The 23791-nt window shown below is 41.3% G+C and overlaps 2 protein-coding genes across 3 annotated transcripts in view; both read right to left on the bottom strand.

The window, feature by feature from the left end:
- LOC135698993 (uncharacterized) overlaps nucleotides 1-23791 on the bottom strand; it is a 580872-nt gene that overhangs the window by 484026 nt on the left and 73055 nt on the right. The window lies entirely within an intron of this gene.
- LOC135698990 (cytochrome P450 4d2-like) lies at nucleotides 21807-23512 on the bottom strand. The gene is made up of 3 exons (XM_065219157.1): nucleotides 22586-23512; nucleotides 22346-22479; nucleotides 21807-22266 (listed from the first exon to the last, which is right to left on the bottom strand). Exons 1-3 carry the CDS (start codon nucleotides 23510-23512, stop codon nucleotides 21819-21821), a joined length of 1509 nt encoding a protein of 502 aa, XP_065075229.1. The 3' UTR covers nucleotides 21807-21818.

The following is a 23791-nucleotide window of genomic DNA, read 5'->3' on the forward strand; positions in this document are numbered from 1 at the left end:
CGGGCGCGGCCGGCGCTGGTATTGCCTAGTTTGAGATCACCAGTTTTTACACATTGAGGATTATTGCTAGTCCCAAGCATCGTCTATTGGTTCTCTGTGTAATTACAGCTGGTCTGGCAATAACAGAGTAGCAACCGTGGGCGGTCAATCATGCTCATGCTCATGCTCATGCTTAACGGGACATACTGGGAAAAAAACTGAAATTAAGTATAACAGTCAAAAAAGGTTATGTTCCATTCAATTCCACTTAATGCATTTTGGTATCCATGACAGATACGTATTTCGACTACAATGTGTAGTCTTCATCATTGTTATTCCCACTAAAAACTAATCAAAATCTAATCCCTTTAATCAGTGTGAAATGTGATGAAGACTGCACGCACATTGTACTCGAAATTAGTGCTGCGTGTTGTCAACAATTTGAATTGAGTTTAGATATTGCTACAGCACTGAATTTAAATTCTGACACTGATATAAAAATTTACGAAGTCAAAACATAGTTATTCGGTACTTGCATAAAATTTTCAAACTTTGCACTTAACTCCAGCCATTAGGGTTTGTACAGACTCCTTTTTGATTCCTCGTTTCTTTCCAGAAAGCTTCCACTTCATCAGAGCCCAATATCTCTCGATTGGACGTAACTCTGGACAATTTGGTGAATTTGCGGTTTTCGGTACAATTTTCACTTGATTAGCTTCGTATCACTCCATCGCAGTTTTAGCATAATGGCATGATGTCAAATCGGGCCAGAACAAAGGGTTTTTTTTTGTGGCTATTGGCTGGTAAATCTGCTTGTTGATTGTACCTGTAGTGACGAAAGATTTACTATTTCGGCCACACATGCAAATTGCTTTCCAAATAAGGTAATTTTTTCGATGCCTTCGTCGTCCTGAAATACACAGCTGTAGCATTTTTGGCCATAGCAAAATAGAAAGCAGCCCTGGAGGCTGCTTGAAATCCTCCAGGACATAAGTTCTATCGTCCATAACAATGCATGAAAACTTCGTAAAATAAGCAGAATTAATTTGAACTCAACGGACTGTTTTCTACTGTTTCCAGTCCCGTGGGGAATAACCTTGGAGTGCCCCAGGAAAGTGTATAAGGGCCCCTTTTATTTATTATGTATATTAATGACATGAGACATGTTTTACGATTTTGCGACATTATTCTTTTTGCAGATGATACTGTGTTATTCGTTGTAGCTAAAGATTGAGATAATGCCGCTTTACACTTGAATGAAGATTTGCGTTCTCTAAGTAGATGGTTGAAGTAGAAGCAGTTGAAATTGAATTCAAGTAAAACGAAATTTATGGTAATTTCGCGGAATCGAGTAAATGAGAACGTCTCTGTTGTAATTGATGATGAGACTTTTGATCGCGTTCGGGGGATTAAATTTCTTGACGGGATTATTGATGACAAACTTAAGTTCAACTTTCACATTGACAATATCGTCAAGAAAATTGCCAAGAAGTATGGAATTCTATGTCGACTGAAAAACGATTTAACTATTGCCAGTAAAATACAGCTATACAAATCAATCATCTCTCCTCATCTTGACTTTTGCCCTTCCATTTTATTTTTGGCCAATGCAACACAAATATCGAGATTACAGCGCTTGCAGAATAAAATAATGCGTTTGATTTTGAGATGTAATAGATTCACTTCCTCAACTTTGATGCTAAACGCCTTACAATGGTTGTCGGTGAAGCAAAGAATTGTATATTTGACTATGGTGTTCATTTTTGAAGTAGTTAACGGTTTGCTGCCTCGATATTTGTGTGATCGAATTGAAAGAGGAAGTGACTTTCATAGATATAATACTAGAAACGCGGTTGAAATAAGAACACCACATTTATTGACTTGTGGTTCACAAAATTCATTATATTATAAAGGAATAAATGTTTTCAATTCGATGCCTAGACATATCAAACGTTTAGCAACACTTACAGAATTTAAAAGACACTGCATTTCACACGTTAAAACTGTCTTTTAAACAGTTATCCAGTGATTTTTTATGAATTGACATATTATGTCTCTAACGGATTATTTTGTATGAATAGCTGTCAAAATGACTTTTTAATAATTATTGTAGCACTGCAAAAAACTATTTTTGTTCGCCACGATGGTGATGATGGATTTTAGATGTTTGATTTAATAGAAGTAGATTCACAAAAAGTAGTCTAAAAAGGTTTGAGTCTCGCGCGCGTATTACGGGTATAGAGGACTGAATTTAACATTTGATAAAAAAAAAATGCAATTTTGAAGCTTATTTGGAAGATACCTTGAGTTAGTAGTAAGTTTTCTGGCAAATGTTGGGGGTTCGTGAGTATTCCTGACATTGCTGAAAATTATGATAGCACCAGATTGCAGGGTTGTTAGTGCAATAGGATGCTTTGTTGATTGTTCACTAGCTCTTGATTGCTTGTAATACTTATGTATATTTTAGGTGGACAAAAAGGCGAACGCGAGACGCCTGAGCTTTTTCACATTTATATCGCTGTGAAGCAACTGTAAACTCTAGAGGGAATTTATATCTGTAACTGTAACCAGTTCAATTTTGTTTGCTAACCTGGTTAAAATGTCATATTAAATTATCTTAAAGATAAATCTTCCAGCTCAAACTTTTGTAGGGGTAAGAAGGTTTTTTTTTTGTTTATTAAGGACATTTTACATCTCCGCGATGCATTCATGTCCGTTCGATTTGTTGTTTGGTGTATTGTGTATGGTGTGCAAGTTTTTTTGTTAGTGTAAGTGCTACAATTCAGTTGCTTCTTTCTTCTTTTCTTCTTTGCTTTCAAACAATTACTTTTCTCCTTCGCTTCACTTCATACTACTCTCCTACTTCGCTTTTCTTCACGAATTTTTTCATCTTTCTACCATCTTTACCTGTGTAAGTTGTTATTCTACAGTTCTTTTAATTTGTTATTCTAGTCTTCTACTTCGTGTTGCTTAATCTTTCTTTCACCTGTGCAATTTGTTATTCTAAAGTTCTTGTAATTTGTTATTCCAGAGCTTTTTGTACAAATCCGTTTAATGTAGGAAATTAAGCATTCGTGTTGTTCTTTCTTCCGTGTTGTCCAGAGCTTCACGTAGACTGGTGCTGATGTAATTTTTCCTTCTCTCGCCGTCGTATTTCCTGCACTGAAGAATGATGTGCTTTACATCCAACACCGTGCCACAACATTCACATACCGGTGGGGCTTCCTTCTTCAGAAGAAACGTGTGGGTTAGTCGCGTATGGCCGATTCTCAGACGTGTAAGCATACGCTGGTCGGCTGAACTTCCTCGTTCTGTCCATCTGTGCGTGTCGAATTTCACCTCCCTCAGCTTCGATTCTGTTGTGCTAAACCACTGCCTATTCCACTGACCACGTATCGCATGTTTCACCGCTTTTATCGCTTCCTTGCTTGGAATCGGTACGTCGATGGCTGGTTGTCTTCTAGCCTCATTGGCCAGTCGGTCAGCTTCAGAGTTTCCCCTGATGCCGGCGTGTCCAGGGATCCAGCAGAAACGGTTGATTTTGCTTTGCACGATTCTCTCTACTTCCTGCACCCAAGGGTTCCGGGAAGTTCCAGCCTTCAAAGCCAGTAGGCAGTTTGCGGAGTCCGTGAGAATAACCAACTCATTTTGAACATTAGGGATGGTGGCGGCCATTTTAATACCGTAGGCCTCCGCAGAGAAAACATTACATTCCTTCGGAAGACTGTAGGTCCTAGATAGCCCTTCCTTGAAGAATGCAGCTCCTACCGTATCTTCGCACTTGGAGCCGTCCGTGTAGACGATGGTTGAACTACGGAAGCGGGTCTCCAGTAATTGTCAAACAACTGCGTGCGTGCCACAAGCGATTGCTCTGCCTCAATTCTTGAAGGCGATTTGAAGCGCGTGTAATCAGAGGTAGGGTGCTGCTGTTTGGATTCTTTGCGAGCATTCGGATGGCAATGCGTACTGTGGTCTGTGTTGCTAGCAGTCCCAGCTTCTGCGATCACCGAGTTAATCGGGCTCGTCACGAATGCTCCGGAAGCGAAGCGAACCATTTTGTTGTAGGCAGGAGCGAGAGTCTGCAAGGTTGCTGGCCCTCCACGACTAACAAGTCCAATCCCTTAGAGCAGCTTCGCAGTAACTAAGGCTGACCCAACTTGCAGCAGACAAGTCCGATTGCCACGTGGAAGTTTTGCACCGATCATCGGTAAAATCCGTAACCGAGATTCGCATGCTTTCTTAACCATATTGCAGTGAGGTTTGAAGGTTAACGTTCGGTCCATGGTTACACATAAAATCCTCAGCCAGTTGGTCTTCGGCACGGGAGTTCCCTCGATAGAGACTGCAGTAGAAGACATGTGACTTTGTTGCCGACACAGTGAAACCAACGCTTTTCGTCCATTTGTTTGATGGCTTTGACGGCGGCCTGTAGTTTTCGGTGTAAGCCTTCAGTTTTAGCACCTCGCACTGCTAAGAGGATATCGTCCACGTACAAAAGAATGAAGATTCCGTTGGGCACTACTCGGAAGATGGGCTGCATTGCGATGAGGAACAGCGTCACTGACAGGACAGAGCCCTGTGGAACTCCGGATACTGGCGAGACATATGCCCCCCAACGGATACCTGGATCGTTCGCTCCGAGAGGAAGCTTTTCATTATGTTCAGCATCCGACCACGTATTCTCCATGACCTCAGAGTGCGGATTATGCCGCGCCACCAGGTGGTGTCGTAAGCCTTCGACAGGTCCAGGGATGCTATCAGACAGTGCTCGTCTGTGCTTGGAAGCGTTCTCTCGAGCTCGGAAAAGTACGTGTCGGTGCCTCGCCCGGCACGGAAAGCGTGCTGTCGTTTGTCGAGTCGCCCGCTCGACTCTAGCGACTCTAGATTTATGATGCGTTCAAGCAGCTTCGCCATGCAGCTGGTGAGCGAGATTGGACGGAACGCAGCTGGTCCGGTATCGAGGCAGTTTGGCTTCGGAATGGGCACCACGATTGCATTTCGCCAGCTGGTGGAAAACTCTCCACTACGCCAGATCCGGTTGAGCAGCTCTAGCAGTGTCATCTTCACGGACAAAGGTAGACGTCGAAGCATTGGGTACCCTATCATGTCGGGTCCTGTCGAGGCAGCTCGCCCTTTCTCGAGAGCCCACAGAAGTTCGCTTAGGGTAATGTCGCTGTTGTAAACGTCATCCGTGTTTGACGAAACATCTATGGACTCTCTTTCAGCTGCTGCCTTAGTCTTCTGAAAAGAAGTCGGGTAACTGGAGGTCGCAGATCTATCGCTGTAAAAACTGGCTAGCGCTTCCGCAGTTTCTTCGCCAATGCAGCGGGTTGATCAGGATCAGATGTCTTTCGTCGATGTCGAATCGCCGCCTACGCTTCAGGGCACCACCATGGTACCGCTTTAGGCCCCATACGGCCGCTGGTTTGCGGTATGACACGAGTTGCTGCTGCAATTATCTTCTCCGTGACGCTGTCTACGTCCCATTCAACATCTGGCCGGATGGTTTCTGCGGTGATACGTTCATATAACACTGGTTTGGTTTTTGGACAAAACCTTGTGACATTCCTATTTTACGAGCCACCGTTCGAACAGAGAGATTCGGGTTTTCCTTCAATATCCACTTCACCTTTCGGTCTATGACAGGATCAGAACGACCAAAGTTTTTATCACTTCTCGGTTTCATCTCGACCGCCAAACGTTTCAAACCGAACTGTGAACAGTGGATTGAGGTAAATTAATTTTTTTTTTCAGGTTCCCGTATTGACAAGTCAGGATTTGCATTACGTCCGTACACAATCCGCGCACGAGTTTTTCATTCGTCGCCATCATGTAGAGATGAACTAGCCTAAGGCTAAAAATCTCTTAAATAAAGAATTAAAAAAAAAAAAAAAAATTCGTCGCCATCTTGAACACTAAACATGGAATGTAAACAACAATCATAGCCTTTTTAATCAATGACTCCCAGCTATACCTCTGCGAAATTTTTCACTCCTAAGTTCAATATTTCAAAAGGTACAATGATTTAAAGGTTTTTGGAATAATGTGGATACAGACCTTGCTACCGTAAACTACTAGATAAGAAATAATCTCAGTGATTATTCACTTACGCTAAGAGATTCACATACGGTTTCTGCTTCCCCACGCGTTTAAACTTGCCCTGGTGTGCCTTATTTATTTGACCTCCCTGATAACCGGGAAAATATCTAAAACTCCGCGAAATACGAGAAACCCGGACAATTGATAATCGGTATTTGCTGGTCACCATGGTCTAACATCAAAATTCATTCAAAGTGATTCTATGTTACTTCATACGCGAAGTTAGCGATTTTCAGAGTTGGTTGGAAATGCTAACATGAAGCTTTACTGTGATAATTTATTAGCTAGAGAATGATCTTTTAGAAGAGAGTAGGTGGATAGTTCCGTTAGAGTACGGCAGTATGAAAATTGAATAGAAGTTGAAAATGAGCGAAGGGCCATTAATGCAACAATTTTTGAAGATAATTGTCGCATTAATGGCCCTTCGCTCATTTTCAACTTCTATTCAATTTTCATACTGCCGTACTCTAACCGAACTATCCACCTACTCTCTTCTAAAAGATCATTCTCTAGCTAAAAAATGATCACAGTAAAGCTTCATGTTAGCATTTCCAACCAACTCTGAAAATCGCTAACTTCGCGTATGACGTAACATAAAAACACTTTGAATGTAACAACTCAAGGCGGGAGTAGCCGTCAACAATGCTGATGATGGTACAGCACGCAACAACCACCCTACTGCTTTCTCTCTGAGATGATCACGTTGGTCATGACGAGAGGAGCAACACAATAGTTGGGTAAAGAAGAATTGCATTATAACACACCATCGACTGGAAATGCTCTCGCAACGTGGGGCTTTAGATAGTGATGAAAACGTCGCTAGAACTATTCCACAGCCGCAGTCAGTTTATGAGCAAAAGAGGGACGCACATTTTTTCCTGTAGACTTGGAGACATACTTCAAGTCTCCGCGTACATCGTACGGGTTAGGCAAAAGATGTGCGTCTATCTTCAAAAATTGTCGCATTAATGGCCCTTCGCTCATTTTCAACTTATATTCAATTTTCATACTGCCGTACTCTAACGGAACTATCCACCTACTCTCTTCTAAAAGATTATTCTCTAGCTAATAAATTATCACAGTAAAGCTTCATGTTAGCATTAAATTTCAGCTAAATCAATTCCCTACAGGATGCTCACCAACCAATTTTGGTTAAATCTTCATGTCCAAATTACAAACCAAACATAGGGGAAATGGGTGTAATGTCAGCCTAAATGCTCCTAATCTGGGCCCATACATAAGTTCAGCAATCGAATAAATTTTCATTAGCGACCAAAAATATCCATTAGTACTGTCCCAATGGCACGTTCATCTAAATAAAATTGATAAAAAGCAGATTTGTATCGATGGGCCCAATCTTAGATCCATAGGCCAACATTGGAGCCATTTCCCCTGCTAGACTAATTCTCAGAAAATACCGTAGTAATTCCACTCGAAAGCAGCTTGGAGATTACTCATCAAACCCGCTCTCGCGCATTTACCCTAACCCACAAATACTTGAGGCGAATCAATTTGTGATCATTAGAAATTCATTATTCAACCGACTTCGCCGTTGTTCCCCGAACTACCACCACCCTTGTAGCTATTCCCATTTCAAAATTCCTTTCACTCAACCTCAGACAACCACTGCCTGGCAGTCGCGGGTTGAGTTTTGGTGGTTTGCGCATCTCTGTGTCAGTTCATTTTATTTTGAATGCGGGCTTTCCACCGCACAACAATCTCCAAAATATGTTGAGATCGTTCTTGGAATCCGGGTAAAAAGGGGAGGACAATATGGTTACAATCAACCCGGGTGCGCTTGTACGTTGATGGCGGGAATCGTTTACGACCAGGAATCCACGGTGATGATCGCTATCATCATCATCATCATCATTATTATTCTGCTGGTGATGCTCGACTGGAGGTACTCAAATGGCCTTCATTTTCAAGCGCCTGTTGGTGGGGGGAAAAGTCAAACCCGGAGATAGCTCCCTCATGTGACATGAGCACAAATATTCAATTAAAATTATATCCCGACAGCCGGTTGTCGTTTCTCCTACGTGGTGCTGGTGGCGAGGATTAGAATGTTTCCCTATTCGGGTTGTCACAGTCCAATTTGCCTGGTAGCAACTGGCAACCCTATTAACCCCACGTAAGTCGAGTGATTAGGCAACAGCCGTCAGTTATCCCACAAAGCCCACGTTTTCCCAGAACGATTACAGAAGACGGAATAGCGATTTGAATATCCCAACTTCCAGGAAATGTACGGGGAATGGGATCGGAATTTCGCTGGAAGTGAGTACGTCCGTACGCATGCAGTCAGTGCCAAGTCACGCGGTTATCAGACATTCCCATCCAAACGATGATTTCCAGCGAGCGATAGGAATTTCACAGATTGTCATGAACATAAAAATCTGTTCTGTGTTCGCATTTTTAATGCAAACATTAGCTCGGCACGGCATGGTTGTCGTCGTCCTCACTGGTCTGGTTGCTTTCTTAGGCTCTTCAGAAAACGCAAGGCTGATTGGAACCGAGCATGTTGTTGACGACAAGGCAGGGTGAGGCATGGAGATGATGCTGGCTCCTCTAACTAAGCACTAATCTATATGCTCGAGGAATGCCAAGGATGTCGTTCCGCAAAGCAGTGAACAGCCGGGCCAGGAGAGGGAGAGCTCATTCGTTTTCCATTCAGGCTCATCCGGCGTCGTCATCAACAGGCCCCAAACGCAAACACACTCACACCATACACGAGTTCCTACCATGGTAAAAAAGAAGTAATGTCTGGGAAGCACACAACCTTCGTTCATGGGGATTTTTCGGAAATGAGACCATTAGAATATATTTGCAGTCGTTTGTTGTCTAACGTGTACGAAAAGGAAACATGTGATGTTTAGCCGTAATGATTAATAAAGACCGGTGCTGGTGCTGAAATGAATGTTTCAAAGGTTGAAAGATGAAACGAGGCTCATGGATAGATGACTTCGTTCGTTGGAAATGGAAGTTTTTTTTTTTGGGACTATCCTTCAATGCCTTAAATTTGATCTTGCCGGTTACTTTCGTTTCGTAGTACTGCCATGGCAGTAGGTTTCCTTTTCTTCAAAATAACACATACAAATGACAGGAAAGCATCCTTTTCAGCATTATGCTTACGTTCTTGAGACGGTCGGGAAGTTTATTCACGTGAGCGCTTTGACGTCGCTCTGGCAATTACGTTAGGCGCCTTGACGCAAGTACAACCGTCTGTCTGTTATACACTGGATCCATGGCCGTGTGCAAGGAGGCAAAGGGAAGGGATTGTTATGAATACTTTTTTTTTCGTATTGGGTATATTGATCACTGTGACCATTACTTTTGATCTATTGTGTCATATTCCCCGTTTTTATATTGATTTATCAGTAGGTCTGACTATTTCAAAAGCTGGAAGATTTGTATCAATGCAGCTAAAACACAGACCATACTATTTCCGCACTACAAATCACCTCGGCTTGTCACGAATACCCTTCCCAACCCTCCAACTCCGTAGCACTTATGAGGGTGTCGCTAAGTCGGTGGCCTCTCGTTAAGTAAGTACTACATCAACATTTCCTTCCCTATCCCTAGTTATGGTAAAGATGGGCGTGGCCGGGAATAGCGACAGTCATGCTTCTGTTACTCTTGTTTAGATTGGAACCAATGTTTACTCCCCAGCATTATTCCTGAAAGTAGTCTAACTGAGGATTTCAGAAGAGACGTGAGTGTCGCTAGTACCCAATCTACGAAGTATACCATAACAACGCTAACGCTAACGCTAAATCACCTCGGCTTGTCACGTCTGGTAACTTAAAAGTCCACCTAGATAATACTACCCACGAACCGACATGTCATCGTTTGTCCGCAATTCGAAGTGTCAAATGAGTGGTTCGATCTATCAAATGGGTGATCAGATCTGTCAAACGAGGTAAGACGCAAACAAAGTCAATATAAATTTTACGTGTGTACGTGTCCTTGCTTATGATATTACGCGACCGGATGAGTAGATGGCGGTAGTGTTTAACGTACTTTAAATATGGCGTCTTGGGCAAGAATTGAATGTGGCTTCTAAGAGCTGTCACGTCGGTTCGTTGGTGATAATACTCCCATTGAATATTCGAGTGGTCTTACCCTTGATAGCAAGTTGCAGTTCCGTTCCCACGTGGACAAAACATCAACGAAGTGCAACATCTTAATTAGGTCGATCTACCCACTTATCAACAGAAAGTCCACCCTTTCCTTTAAAAACAAGCTTGCCGTTTACAAGCGAATCATCCTAAACGATAAAGGATTGTCGCAATGATGATTAGTTCAAGTATGCTAGAATTTAAAAATTGATAATCAATCATAGGGGGGGGTCTGAAATAAAAATAGACCAGGGGCCTCAATGGTGGTTAAGACGTCCCTGCCGTGTATTAATAGGTAAAAACAGTTTTTATCAACAAATAGGTGCAGCTAGGTTTATTCCATAAAAGCGCGGCCGATTCAGCGGAAGATGGATTGTATTCACACATCACGCACATACACCTGTGTGATGGTCTTCTACCATCGGAACAGGTGGTTCATAGTGCTATTCTTAGTAGGTCTTAATGACCACTACCGACACTAATTGAAGAGATTTCATAGAAGTTTCGCCAAAATTGGGGAAACTCAGTGATTTTGGTTGAAGTTCTGGGAATTTTATAGAAACTCAGCTCAGGTTTGTTGAAGTTCAGAATACTTCTTTAAATCTTAAGAAATTGATTTGGTAACTTACTGGTTTTTTTTTTCTATAACTCTGAATACAATATTGCTTTAAAATCTTCTACAAAGTTTATCAATGTATCAAAGTACACATTTTTGCCGAATATTGTGTATCGCTGTGATGCATATTTGAAAAGTTATTATAGATTTTTACTAAAATTTAGATGATTTTCCAATAAGTTTGTCTTGAACTGTGTGTGTAATATCGACAAGGAGTGAACCACTGAACCAGGTTGATTCTGTTGAGCTTAGGTTGATTCCTCGTAGAGTCCAAAAATGGCCGCTACGTAGGCTATACATATACTTCCACTTCAAATTTTCAATTACACAAATCTCGGAAATCAGAGCCAAATTTCACCTGAAATTGCTACTTCATGTATGCTGCAGTGCAGCAAACGTAGCGTAACAATTTTCATGTTGCACATGTCGTAAAAGCTTATATTTGTGCACTTATAGCGAATTCGTTTATTATTCAGTTCCAACCTGGATCGGGTATCAAGATTGGGTCTGCTTGTTTTCTGACAAACGTCAGTTTGCTCGTTTGTTTTTAAAACCTAGATCAGGTTGAGGTTCGCACTGACAAAAAGTTCGGTTTCGGACTGGGTTGGAACTGGTTCCAACCCCGATAATAAACGAATTCGCTATTAATGTTTCGAAGTGGCTCCGGAAATACGTATATCATAGCAAATCATCTTAAGAAGTAGGCTTTGCTCTTGTCTGTCAGTGTCTCGTGAAGAAAAATTGTTAATTCATCCAAGAAACTCTAATATTTGAAAATGGAATCCGAAAATATTTCTTCATCCTCAGGTGAGTACTCAGCTTGACTCATTTCGAGTTCGCTTTCCGAAAAAAAAAAAAACATACATTTTCTGATTATTTTGAATGTCTAGAAAACATTGACAAAGGCACGTCGAAAACTAAACGTGACGCTGTGGTTCAGAAAATCATACTTGCGTATGATATTGATTTGAATTGTATTGCCAGATATCCGATCAGAAATTTCAAATGTAGTGTCGAACGTGTGTTTGATAACCATGCTGATTATTTTGACCAGCCGTTTAGACTGCCTCAAGAGATTATTTCGCAACTGTCGATGGACAAAACCATTTGACGATTGCTCAGACAGAGACAAGAGGCAAAACGTGGCTGAGTTACTGCAAAGTTATGAAGGGAAGTGAGCTTTGTTATGCAGCTCAAATGAGTCTTCGAGGCAGTAACAGGAAAAGTGAAGGTTCGGTAGTTCGAGACGCAACGTGCACTACCCCTACTCGAGCGAAGCAAATGGTTTCTGCTCTCAAGGAAGCTGAGTGGCCAAACATTGTTCCTTACTCGGCAGATGAAGCACTAGCCATGATTTTAGTTGGTAATATGAGTAAATCGCAGTAAAATAAGGTCCGAAAAGGTTCTCTATCCAGAAACGCGACCTTGTATCGACTGAAGGGAAGCTTCAACAGTTGCTGGATCTCACAACAACGAGAATAATTACAGCGAATCTAGATACTAGATAATTTCTCTGCTAGCGAGCTACTTAATGTAATAATGACGACCAAATGGGGTTTAGATGGAAAGTCAGGGCATTTCAAATTTAAGCAGCGATTCAATTCCGATGATGCATGTAGAACGGACTCAAGTATGCTCGTAGCCTCGATTGTCCCGATCCTTGTTCAATCTGATGGAACATTCTTCAACTCGGTATTGTCGTCCACTCCGTATCCAGTTTACTAACGAAACTTCGAAAATATCGATTCAGGAGAAAGATTATGTCGATCGCCAAAGTGAAGAGTTGCAGCCAAGGTTGCAAATACTCATTTCAGCTAAAACAATGTTTTTTTTTTATTATGAAATAATTAGATGCTATGATCATAGTTTGAATTTGTAAGATACAAGAAGAGGTTGCAAAGAATCTGTTTGACATATTAAACCTGTTTATTTCACTTCATGAGAGTCACAATCAGCGATTTTTCACAAACTCACTCACTCACTCACTCACTCACTCAGCGATCAGCAAATCGCTAATTGTGACTAATAGAAAGCAAAATTTTCAGGTTTTACGTTTCAAACGCATATTTTGTAACCTCTTCTTGTAAGTTACAAGTAAAACATGTCATCATACCATCTTTTGGTTTTATTTTTCCGAAAAACATTATTTTAGCTGAAATGAGTATTTGCAACCTTGATTGCAGCCAACACGCATCAACGGTCTGAATTTTGTCACCACATACGCGATGCTTATGACTACGGTGCAACGCCTTCACAGATGAACGATCTGGATAGGGTCAAAAACGGACTGTAAATGAAGATGTTTTCAAGTTTAGGTTCTACGAATATTTTTTTTCTGGTATCTTATCGCTTGGAAGGGCAAAAATGGCAAGCTAAAGGAGCCAGTCACGTAAAAATAATGCAAAGGAAAAAGAGTATTCTCGTTCGGGTGGAGCCGGAACGTCTAATAACTGCAATAGTGCATAGATTGTTCACTACTATCCAGATGCAAATCATTTCTTGAAGCATTTTCATCGGGATTAGAGGTCGACACTACCAAGTTTGAAGAATATTGCTATGAAACAGAGCAAAGATTGATTGACAACTATTCGTGGTATTACCTACCAGTATCTGTTCATCAAATTTTGCTGCAAAAAATAATATCGTCGTTTCTTGATTCGATTGGACAATTGTCCGTAGATGGGAACTGCCAAAACAAAGACATCAAGCGCCAAAAGGATATATCTTACTCGTAAATTCTCCAGAACCGCAACGAACACAGATCTAATGAATCGGATCCTGGAGTCATCCGACCTCCCTTTTTTTAACTCTTTATTTGTTCCAAATTCAAAATAAATTACATTTCATTTTAACCTAGGTGCTACAGTTACTACAGTAACTTACCAGCCATAATTGTTATGATATATATCTAAGTGTTCCTATTTCCTATTTCCATTGTTCCTACCTTGGCAATTCAGTATTTTAAACAGGTTTTTTTTATAACAATTAAAATCTTAAAACTTAAAACTAAAACTAAATCTTATCTTAGTATAAATGGAATTGCAACAATTTTTGACTGAAATTATTAATTATTTTGTTGGACATTTGTTCTAAAGTCTCAACATTCGAAATTCTATGTACTTCGGTAGTACTGTACCAGGGAGGCAACTTCAAAATCATCTTCAGAACTTTGTTATGAATCCTTTCAAGGGCTTTTTTCCTGGTAGTGCAAGAACTAGACCATATTGGCACAGCGTAAAGCATGGCCGGTCTAAAAACTTGTTTAAATATTAGAAGTTTATTCGTCAAGCAAAGTTTGGATTTCCTGTTTATAAGAGGATACAAACATTTTATATATTTGTTATATTTGGCTTCTATGTCCTCAATGTGATCTTTAAAAGTTAATTTTTGGTCAAGTACTAATTCAAGATATCGAGTCTAATTTAGAAACATTATTTTCAAAAGTTGTGTTCCTCAGGGCAGCGAATCACTATTTAATTTGTTTTAGCAAATTAAGCCAGATAATTTTCATGGCAGGATCGCGTGTTCTTTGATATTGTCTCCTACGGACATTTTAAAGACGCATCAAGGCTGAAGATCGTCGTCTATTATAATTGAATCGGATTTAACCTCGCATTTTGGAACTGAGACAGCTCTTGCTTCAACTATAGAAGTAGTCAGAGATTCAAGTGCATAATTAATTTCATCTTTGGTTTACAAAGGAATATTTGAATCGAAGTTATATTCCATAAATGTTCGATATTGCTCCCAATCAGCTCTATGGTAATTGAAAATAGAGCTGTTGGGATTAGAAATTATTTCTTGGGATATTTCAAAAGTTACTGCAAGATGATAAGAGTCGAAGTCAGCATGGGTAACCAATTGGCTACAAAGTTGACATGAATCAGTTAAGACCAAATCAATAGTGGAGGGATTTCTTGCTGAAGAAAAGCTTGTTGGGCTGTTTGGATATTGAATATTATAATAACCTGAAGAACAATCATCAAACAGCATATTACCATTGCAATTGCTTTGAATTGCATTTACATTAAAATCACCAATAATGAAGAATTTAGACCTACGACGGGTATGTTTCTGTTGGTCACCCTTGAGAAAATTATTTTGCTGGCCTACGAATTGGCATGGCAAATAGGCAGCTATAAACGTAAGTTATCCAAATTTTGTTTCTAATCTAATCTAATCTAACACCATAAGTTAACCAAATTTTATTTTAACAGAAACACCCAAAGTTTCAAAAATTTTGTTTTCAAATGAAGAAAGAATTTTATGTTTGATTCGTCTATGAACAATGATGGCAACGCCACCACAGGCTCCATCAAGACGATCATTTCTATTAATGAAATAATTCGCGTCCTTTTGAACCTTATAGTCAGTTTTAAGGAACGTTTCAGTTATAACGGCAATATGCACGTTATGAACTCTCAAAAAGATAAATAGCTCTTCTTCATTATCTTTAAGAGATCGAGCAATCCAATTTAAAATATTTAATGATTTAAAATCCATTACTGAATTTCAAAGTGATGACAATATTGTTCGCAAATTTTACTCCAGTTTGTATAGCATCAAACATGGAGTTAGATTTAAGCATATCAGTAATCACTAATGTCAATTAATGATTTCTGTAAAAATTCCATTTTTGGAGCAGTAATGCTTCCTAAGTAAAAAATTTCAAAATTCCCGTTAAAATTACGTTGATTTTTATCCGCTGCAATACTGCCAATTCAGAGAAAAATTAGCATTTGGCGTCAGATTATCAGCTTTAATAGCATGCTATGGCTGTCAGTTGCGTCGAATTATTTTCCCTGAAACGGCAATAACAGCATTGGTAGCTTCATTTACTCGTTGAACATTATTAGCAGCGAGAAGAGTAGGTAAAGATAAAAAATTTAAAGCAGGGATGATATTTGTACCTACGGGTACGAATGTAGAATTTGTTCCTCGCTGACCGTTGTTAACAGCAGAGTAATTTGTACCTGGTCGGAAACGTGGAGCGTTTTCTTTCTGTCGCTTAGAATGAGATTGTAGGATCGCTTTGCGAGTCTTACATTCCCAAAAATTGGATTTGTGGTTTTCACCACAATTTGAACTTTTAAATTTCTTAGGATCATCTTTCACAGGACAGCCGTCTTTTGCGTGAGATGAACAACCACAATTCATGCATTTAGCTGGCATGTAGCATTTTTTTTTTGTTCCGTGACCCCATCCCTGGCACTTTCGGCACTAGGTGAGGTTTTGGGAATTTCCTCCAGTCTTCCTGAAGTGTTCCCACTTCACTCTGACATGGAGCATGAGGCTAACTTTTTCTAAGGCCTTAAGATTGTTTAGTTCACTAGACTTGAAGTAAAATAAATAAAAATCATTAGAAATCCCGTTGCGCGAATCGCTAGGACGGGATTAAATTTTCATTTTGATTACTTGGAGTGGCACAACTCCAAGTAATTTTGCCAGTTCATCTTTCATCTGATCCAGGGATTCACCACTGGGCAGTCCTTTCATGACAACCTTGAACACACGTTCAGTTTTGGTGTCGCAAGCAATGTGGCAAACACTCATTTCAGTTAAAACAATGTTTTTTTTATTGTGAAATAATTAGATGCTATGATCATATGTTGAACAGGTAAGATACAAGAAGAGGTTGCAAAGAATGTGTTTGACATATTAATCCTGTTTATTTCACTTCATGAGAGTCACAATCAGCTATTTTTCACACACTCACTCACTCACTCACTCAGCGATCAGCAAATCGCTGATTGTGACTCATAGAAAGCAAAATTTACAGGTGTTATGTTTCAAACGCATACTTTGTAACATCTTCTTGTAAGTTATAAGTAAAACATGTCATATCACCATCTTTTGGTTTTATTATTCGAAAAAAAACATTAATTTAGCTGAAATGAGTATTTGCAACCTTGATCGCAAGTATAAAATTTGTGCTGCTTCTCAGTAAGATACTTGAGAAGACATTTAAATCCGTCCAAGGTTTCAGCCAATACACGCATTCACCCCGACGTCCAATTTGTAGTGAAAACATAACATTCACGAAGTTCAAAAGTTCCATGCGAAGAGCATGGACATCGGAAATGGTTATCACAATAGGGGGAATCTTTTCCTTCTTGGCATTAAGCCGGAAAAGTTTACTAGAATTTTTCTTGGATGATTGATCATTCTCATCATCCGTGAGCAAATCAAAGTGATTGCTCAAATTAATTTCATCAGATGGGGGATCAAAAGTTTGACCTTTTCTTTTGCGCTTAGGCACCATGGCGGCAGTAAATTTTAATCCAAATCGACTTCCAAGCAGATTACTATAAGAATCTGAAGGGTCGAAGGGGCATTTTCCAAATCGATATCCAAGAAGGATTACCTCGGGGACCCTACCCACAAGGATCAAAGAGGAATAAGAGTTGAAAAAGGTAAAAATTTTACAGGTTGAGCACTGAAAAGTGCTGTTTAAATTTGTTGTAGCAAATAGACCCGCATGGCAAAAGAGCACGATGCGGACTGATCCGACCTACTCATTCCAAGTCTACGAGCACTTCCTGATAAAAATATTATGGCATTATTCACTGATGCCAATGCTCTTCTTATTGAAACAAGTGAGTCCAGCTCTGATCACAACGACAGTTCCAGCGACGCAAGCGATTTGACGTGCAGTGAAGATGAAGTGGTATGTATTAATGTTTTCCATGGCTAATTTACTAGGCAACATTTTAATGAAATTATCTTCCTTAATTAATTTACAGGAATTATTGCCGTTTGAGGTTTTTTGAGCGGCGGTGTGGAGGCGAACCGGCCTCAGGCTGAAAGCCTCCCTTATACGAAGATACATCATCACCCTAATGGAACGAAAATATATACTATTTTAGTCCAATAAACTTCTTCGAAGACATTGCCTTTGCTAAAGCTCAAATTTACACGCAATTAAAAAAAACGCACGATTTCAATAGGTTCGTTCCACTGTGCAGCTGCTGGGAGAACCATACATCGGCCACATTTCAAAAATTGACTGACTACGGTGGGCTGGGCACGTAGTAAGAATGCCGGATGATGACGCAGTGAAAATGGGTGTCGTAAGCGACTTGCAGACTGTGGCGCGACGTATGACCAAGGTTGCAAAGACTCATTTCAGCTAAAACAATGTTTTTCTAAATTATGAAATAATTAGATGCCATGTTCAAATTTTGAATTGGTAGGATACAAGAAGAGGTTGCAAAGAATGTGTTTGACATATTAAACCTGTTTATTTCACTTCATGAGAGTCACAATCAGCGATTTTTCACAAACTCACTCACTCACTCACTCACTCAGCGATCAGCAAATCGCTGATTGTGACTCATAGAAAGCAAAATTTACAGGTTTTATGTTTCCAACGCATACTTTGTAACCTCTTCTTGTAAGTTACAAGTAAAACATGCCATCATACCATCTTTTGGTTTTATTATTCCGAAAAACATTATTTTAGCTGAAATGAGTCTTTGCAACCTTGCATATGACCACGGATCGAGTTGAGTGGAGCCGACTTCTTCGGACAGCAGAGGACAACAAGGCCTAAGCCTGATTGATAAGGTAAGTAAGGTAAGGTAGTTTTGGGAACTTTGTTTTGCTCGAGGTTTTTCAAACGAATATTTAGGAAAACTTTTAGAAATGGTTCAAGGTTTTTCCTGAAGTTTGGAGAAAGTCAAGTATCATATTAGATATATATGAAAACAAAAATGATGGTGCTTGGAAAATGTTGACGGAACTTTTAGAAATTAAGAATAATTTCAATATAAGAGCAATTTTCCGCCCCTCTGGTTTTTGTTGTACGACAAATGGCAGCCCTACACCTGTAGAGTACGGTACTGCTCATCGTGCAGCAGCGACAAAGTGCATATGTTTTGCAACGTACCGAGAACGTAACTCGATAATACACTATTTGAAACAACGTCATCAACGTTGTAACCGTGCGGGAAATTTCCTGAGATAAAACTAAACACGGTGGCTTAAGCGCCACTCTCACGAAGAGAGACCACCGGTCGTGTTAAACTTGCCCGACACTTTGAGACTAAATCTCAGAGGACTCCCGTACGGTACGATTCTCGAAGTACCTCAACGAATCAACCCCGAATTTTCGCTAACGCCTGAGATCAAATGAACACTTTTATCCGAACTTACTTTTATCACGAAAAACCTGCAACCCCGAAAGGATCCAAAATGCTAAGCTCTATCAGCATAAACACAACGAATCGGGTTAAAAACAAGTATGTATGAATAGAGAGAGATCTTACGAATGGAATACACAGTGACGTATGAACCAGCTAAGAGACGCAACAGTATGAAGGAAAACTATATACTTTACAACAAAAAACAACCAATTCAAACTATATTCACGTATTTGATAATTACATTCGTGTTGTGTTGGACAATCCCGATAACAACGGAAAAACTAAATTCATGGCCATGAAAACAAGAATACGGACATACCTGCGCAGGATTTAGGTTCCGTGAGATGCGATGCGATGCGATGCGATGCGATGCGATGCGATGCGATGCGATGCGATGCAACGGCGACGGATGAAGCGGTGATGGCGACGCATGGAGCGATAATGGCGGCCGGAGACCTTACCAAGGTCCTAGCGATGGCGACTGTCGACCTGCCGATGACCTGTGATGATGGCGCCGATCTAGCTGCGGAAATGGCGTGCAGCGACGAAAAGTGACCCGTGTGCGGTATGGCCGAAATTAGAGGTGCGGAGGTAGTGGCGGCTGGACGGAAGGCTTCCGATTTGCTTTCTAGAGAGCTGAGCATCGACGGAGTCGAGCTTTTCCCGGGAGATTCGCTCCGCGGAAGAGAGAGACCAACGTACCGTCGCACGGCTTCGCGTACTATGTTTCCGCTTTGACCGCCCGAGATGGAATGAAATCTTCTCCTCTTTGGTTAAAATCCGAACCGAGGTACACGATTGGCTTCGTACTTCTACGGTCCGAGCTCTCGACAGTCACGGTCCCCGGAGTTGTAACGGGATGGGGGCCTTACCGACGGCTTTTGGCGACCGTCGGGAAACAATTCGTTAAGCAGAAATTTAGCGTCTTCACTCTCCTCCGTTTGACTACCTACGAGAGGCGGGCCTTCGCTGTGCACACGGGTCTGATCCGTCCTTCACGGACGAAAAATGTGGCTTTGATGACGCCACGAAGCCAAAGTTCCGGCGATGATGACTGCCGAACTCGTCAAAAATCCAGCCCGTACAAAAAAGCCCGTTGAACGAGCTGTCCAACGCGAAAAACACGAAATTACAAAAATGCTAATGTTTAAAAGTTTTTTACAAATTACCTTTTTGTACGATAAAACACTAAAAACGCAGATGTCTGCGACGCAACTACTTTGAACAGTACAATTAACCTAAACGTACAAAAAACACACGTTAAATAACTGAGCTGGCTCAATTAACAACTTTTAAACTAATCACCTTAGAGTACGTAGATTACTTTCACAGAGTCCACTTTACGAACTTAAAAACCGCGTCACACACATCTGCTTTCCAGCCGATTCGTTAGCGAAATGGACGAGACTAGAGGTTTTGTTCCCCAAGAAACCACAGGTTTTCTTCAAGATAAAAGGATCGGATATGGCGCGAAAACATATGTCGATTAGCCATCTTATATATGTGTTCATTTGAATCCTATCTCTTTCGCGTATTTAGCAATTCTCCTCTTTAGCCATCTTATTTATTGTTCCATAAAAAAACGCTAGCTTGCTATAAAACCTTACAAATGTATATACAAAGCTAAATGTAAAACAGACACAAACCAGCTTCTTCGCACAAGATTACAACCTATATGACAACACATGTTACCTAATATTTACAACTTATACAACCCATCCCTAATATTTACAAATTCCATTCTTTTCCACAATCTTTACCGCCAACTCAATTGAAAACAAACGCACAGCGTAACAACATAAGGGCAGGTCAATATTGGGTGCGACTACTTAGCTCACATTTTAGGAACACAGCACTGGCCCCATCCAAAAAATGTCGAAAGACAAAAGGTTGAAATAGACAAAAGGTCGAGAACAACGCGAATGGAAACCCTCCCCATGGAGCAACCCTGCGCACTGCCTTGCACCATAGGCTCCCACACACGTTAACCCACACATTTCTGTGTATGCATACATTAATAACGAATTTTACGCCTCCTCCTCAGGCTCGGGACTTGGAATATTCAAAGCAGCAGCATCCTGACGATGTTCGGAAGGCAGCCAGGTAGGTACTTACTCCTTCGCTGAATCCGGAAAGATCGTGCCTTATGATTACACGTTTATTAGGGCACTTTGGATAGCTCGCAATCAGTCCGTCAGGCAGTCACTTACTTGCTCAACCAAAAAGTTCTTCCGGGGCGGTTGGCGGAAGCGTCTTTAATTGTGATAAACTTTTGCCAGGCAGCAACAGACCGGCGCCATGGTGTGAGGGATGAAAGTTTGAAGCAAATTTTATGACACATCTGGCGGAATTTTGACGGGGCCAATTTGGTGCTGAGACTTTGGCGCGGGTGCGGGATATGGATATGTTTACGAGGCTTCGGGGCAGAAATAATCAGAACTTTGTTGCCATGAGTGTCACTTTCGGAGCTCGTTAGTGGCACACACTAAAAAAATCTGAATTTTACTGGTGATGTAAACATCCATGCATGCAAACATTCATGCATGTAAACTTCCTTTTCACGTAAACTAGCAGCTTGCAAGAAATGTAGCAAACAAAGGTGGAAAGTTGCATACAATATATGGAATATTGCATGACATGTCTCATAAATGTACACGATTTATAATGTAAATTTGTATGATTTATGACGCTCCATTTATGTGCATCATAGTAACGGAAATTTACACTACTTTTTTTTAGCTGTGCAGCTTTGGTTGGTACGAGGGGCGAGATAATCCGAGGTTGCGGAAGGGACTTTCAGTTTCAGGCTGTTAATGTTGGTGGTTGGAAAATTAGGTGCGCTGGCAAATTACTGCAGACATTTGATCATCGCGGGAAAAATTTCAACAGCATATCGTCTTGTGGTTTGAGAATCATTTCAGCTTTCAGTGGTGGCTCGTAGCCTGGGTAGGGCAGCTCGACCCGGCAGAGTCGAATCACTTGCGAAATGGTCGATTTGAGTTCGTACTGGGCAAATTTCTGACCGATGCAGTTGCGGCCACCGGCACTGAACGGCACGTAAGCGTAGGGATTCTGTTTTTCGGCTGCTCGCTCGGCTTCGAATCGCTCGGGGAGGAAATTTTCCGGCTCGGGGAAGTACTTCGGATTGTGGTGCATGTTGTAGATACCGAGGGATAGCTTGGTATTGGCCGGGATGGTGACACCGCCGAGGTTTACCTCCTTCAGAGAGGTACGAGAGATGTACGGAACCGGTGGGAACAGACGGAGCGATTCTTTTATCACCAGGTCCAGGTATTTCAGGTCATTCAAGGTGCTGATGGAAGGGGCAAAAGAAAAATAGAGAAACAAAATTAAATTTGAGCGGCCTTCGATTACAGGTGCGGTGCTCGAACCTCAGGGTGAATGGCGTGTGCGATGATTCACCTGCTACAGAAATGATCTCCTCATACACTTTTTGCTGAACGTCGGGATGTTTTGCCAGCGAGTAGAGGAGGAAGGTGATGGCCGATGCCGTGGTATCGTGGCCCTGAATGTGAAATTGAGCAAACATTTGAAATGCTGTTCGTCTTCTAGATCATGAACATAGTTTTCTGTCATCGATTCCATCAACATCGCATCATTTTTCAACTTACCCCAAACATGAAAGTGTCCACCTCTTCACGAATTTCCTCATTCGTCAGTGGACTGCCGTCGATTTTCGTTTGCAGCAGAATGTCGAGCAGTGCCATCTTTTTCTTGGATCCCATCAAAACATCACCCGTCTCCTCCGGTAGGCATTCCCCTTTCCCATCGGAATCCGTCAAAGCTTCCCTCCGCTTTTCGATGATCGACAGCGTAAACTCACGAATCGTCCTCAGGCACCTACTGTACGAACCGAATTTGCTATTGAGCCGGAACAAAACGTCATTCCGGTGAACCACGTTGAACATTCTCCAAAACACAATGGCGGAAATGTCCTCCACAGCTATGGTGTAGCTCGATTTCTCGCTCTGGGCATTGGAAACCGTTCCCATGGCCGTCTCAACAATCACATCCAGCGTGCACAGTTTCACCAGTGGAAAAATGGGAACCTCCCCACCGGTATGGCTCAAAAACTTCATCGCCAGTATCGCACCTTTCTCATCAAAAACCGGAACGAAATTTTCCAAAATCTTAAAATGAAATGCCGGAGTCAGTGCCTTCCGATGTGTAAACCACTTGTTTCCGTTGCTTATCAGCAGCCCAGTTCCAAGCCAGTCCAGCAGCATATCGTAATCAGCGCTTTTGCAATTGAACTCTGGCCCAGTCATAATCCTCTCGACATACTCCGGTTCGTTGTAATACAACCAAAAGCCACTCATTGTATCCAACTTGTACACGCTCCCGTACAGCTGTTCCAGATCGTACAGCATGTGGAAGAGGTACGTCGATGATTTCCCGATGAGTTGAAGGGTGTTTCCCACCAGCGGTAGCCCTGGAGGTCCCGGAATCGAACGGAAAACGCGGCATAATCGACGACGCCACTGCCAAACGTAAACAGACAGCACCAGAAGCAAGGAGAGCACTATCGGAAAGAACATTTTGTTTCATGTGAGCCAAAGTGGCACTGAAGTGGCGTTTACCTATGCATTGGGCGTGTAGATCTGTGAATCGTTATCAGCTCAACGTGCACAGTCCAAATATTTAAACAAATGTACAGGCACATTTTATTTAAATTGGTCATTAGAGTGGTCCTATGAAAACCATCTTTTGCCGATAGTTTTTTTTTATTTCAAAGGAGATTGGGCAAATCCGGTCCTGTGATGTACACGAATGACGTTTATCTGATTCGAAAGATCTCATTGAGACAAGAAAAAGTT

Source organism: Ochlerotatus camptorhynchus, unplaced genomic scaffold (genome assembly GCF_037179485.1).
Source record: "Ochlerotatus camptorhynchus isolate MF236.1 unplaced genomic scaffold, CSIRO-AGI_Acam_v1.1 ptg000100l, whole genome shotgun sequence".
NCBI lineage: Eukaryota > Metazoa > Arthropoda > Insecta > Diptera > Culicidae > Ochlerotatus > Ochlerotatus camptorhynchus.

Excerpts from the sequence above, each read along its gene's own strand:
- LOC135698990 (XM_065219157.1), bottom strand. The coding sequence starts at position 23,512 with ATGTTCTTTCCGATAGTGCTCTCCTTGCTTCTGGTGCTGTCTGTTTAC. Across the intron at positions 22,480-22,585 it reads TGGACACTTTCATGTTTGGG|GGCCACGATACCACGGCATC; the intron begins GTAAGTTGAAAA and ends TTTCACATTCAG. Across the intron at positions 22,267-22,345 it reads CACACGCCATTCACCCTGAG|CACCTTGAATGACCTGAAAT; the intron begins GTTCGAGCACCG and ends CCCTTCCATCAG.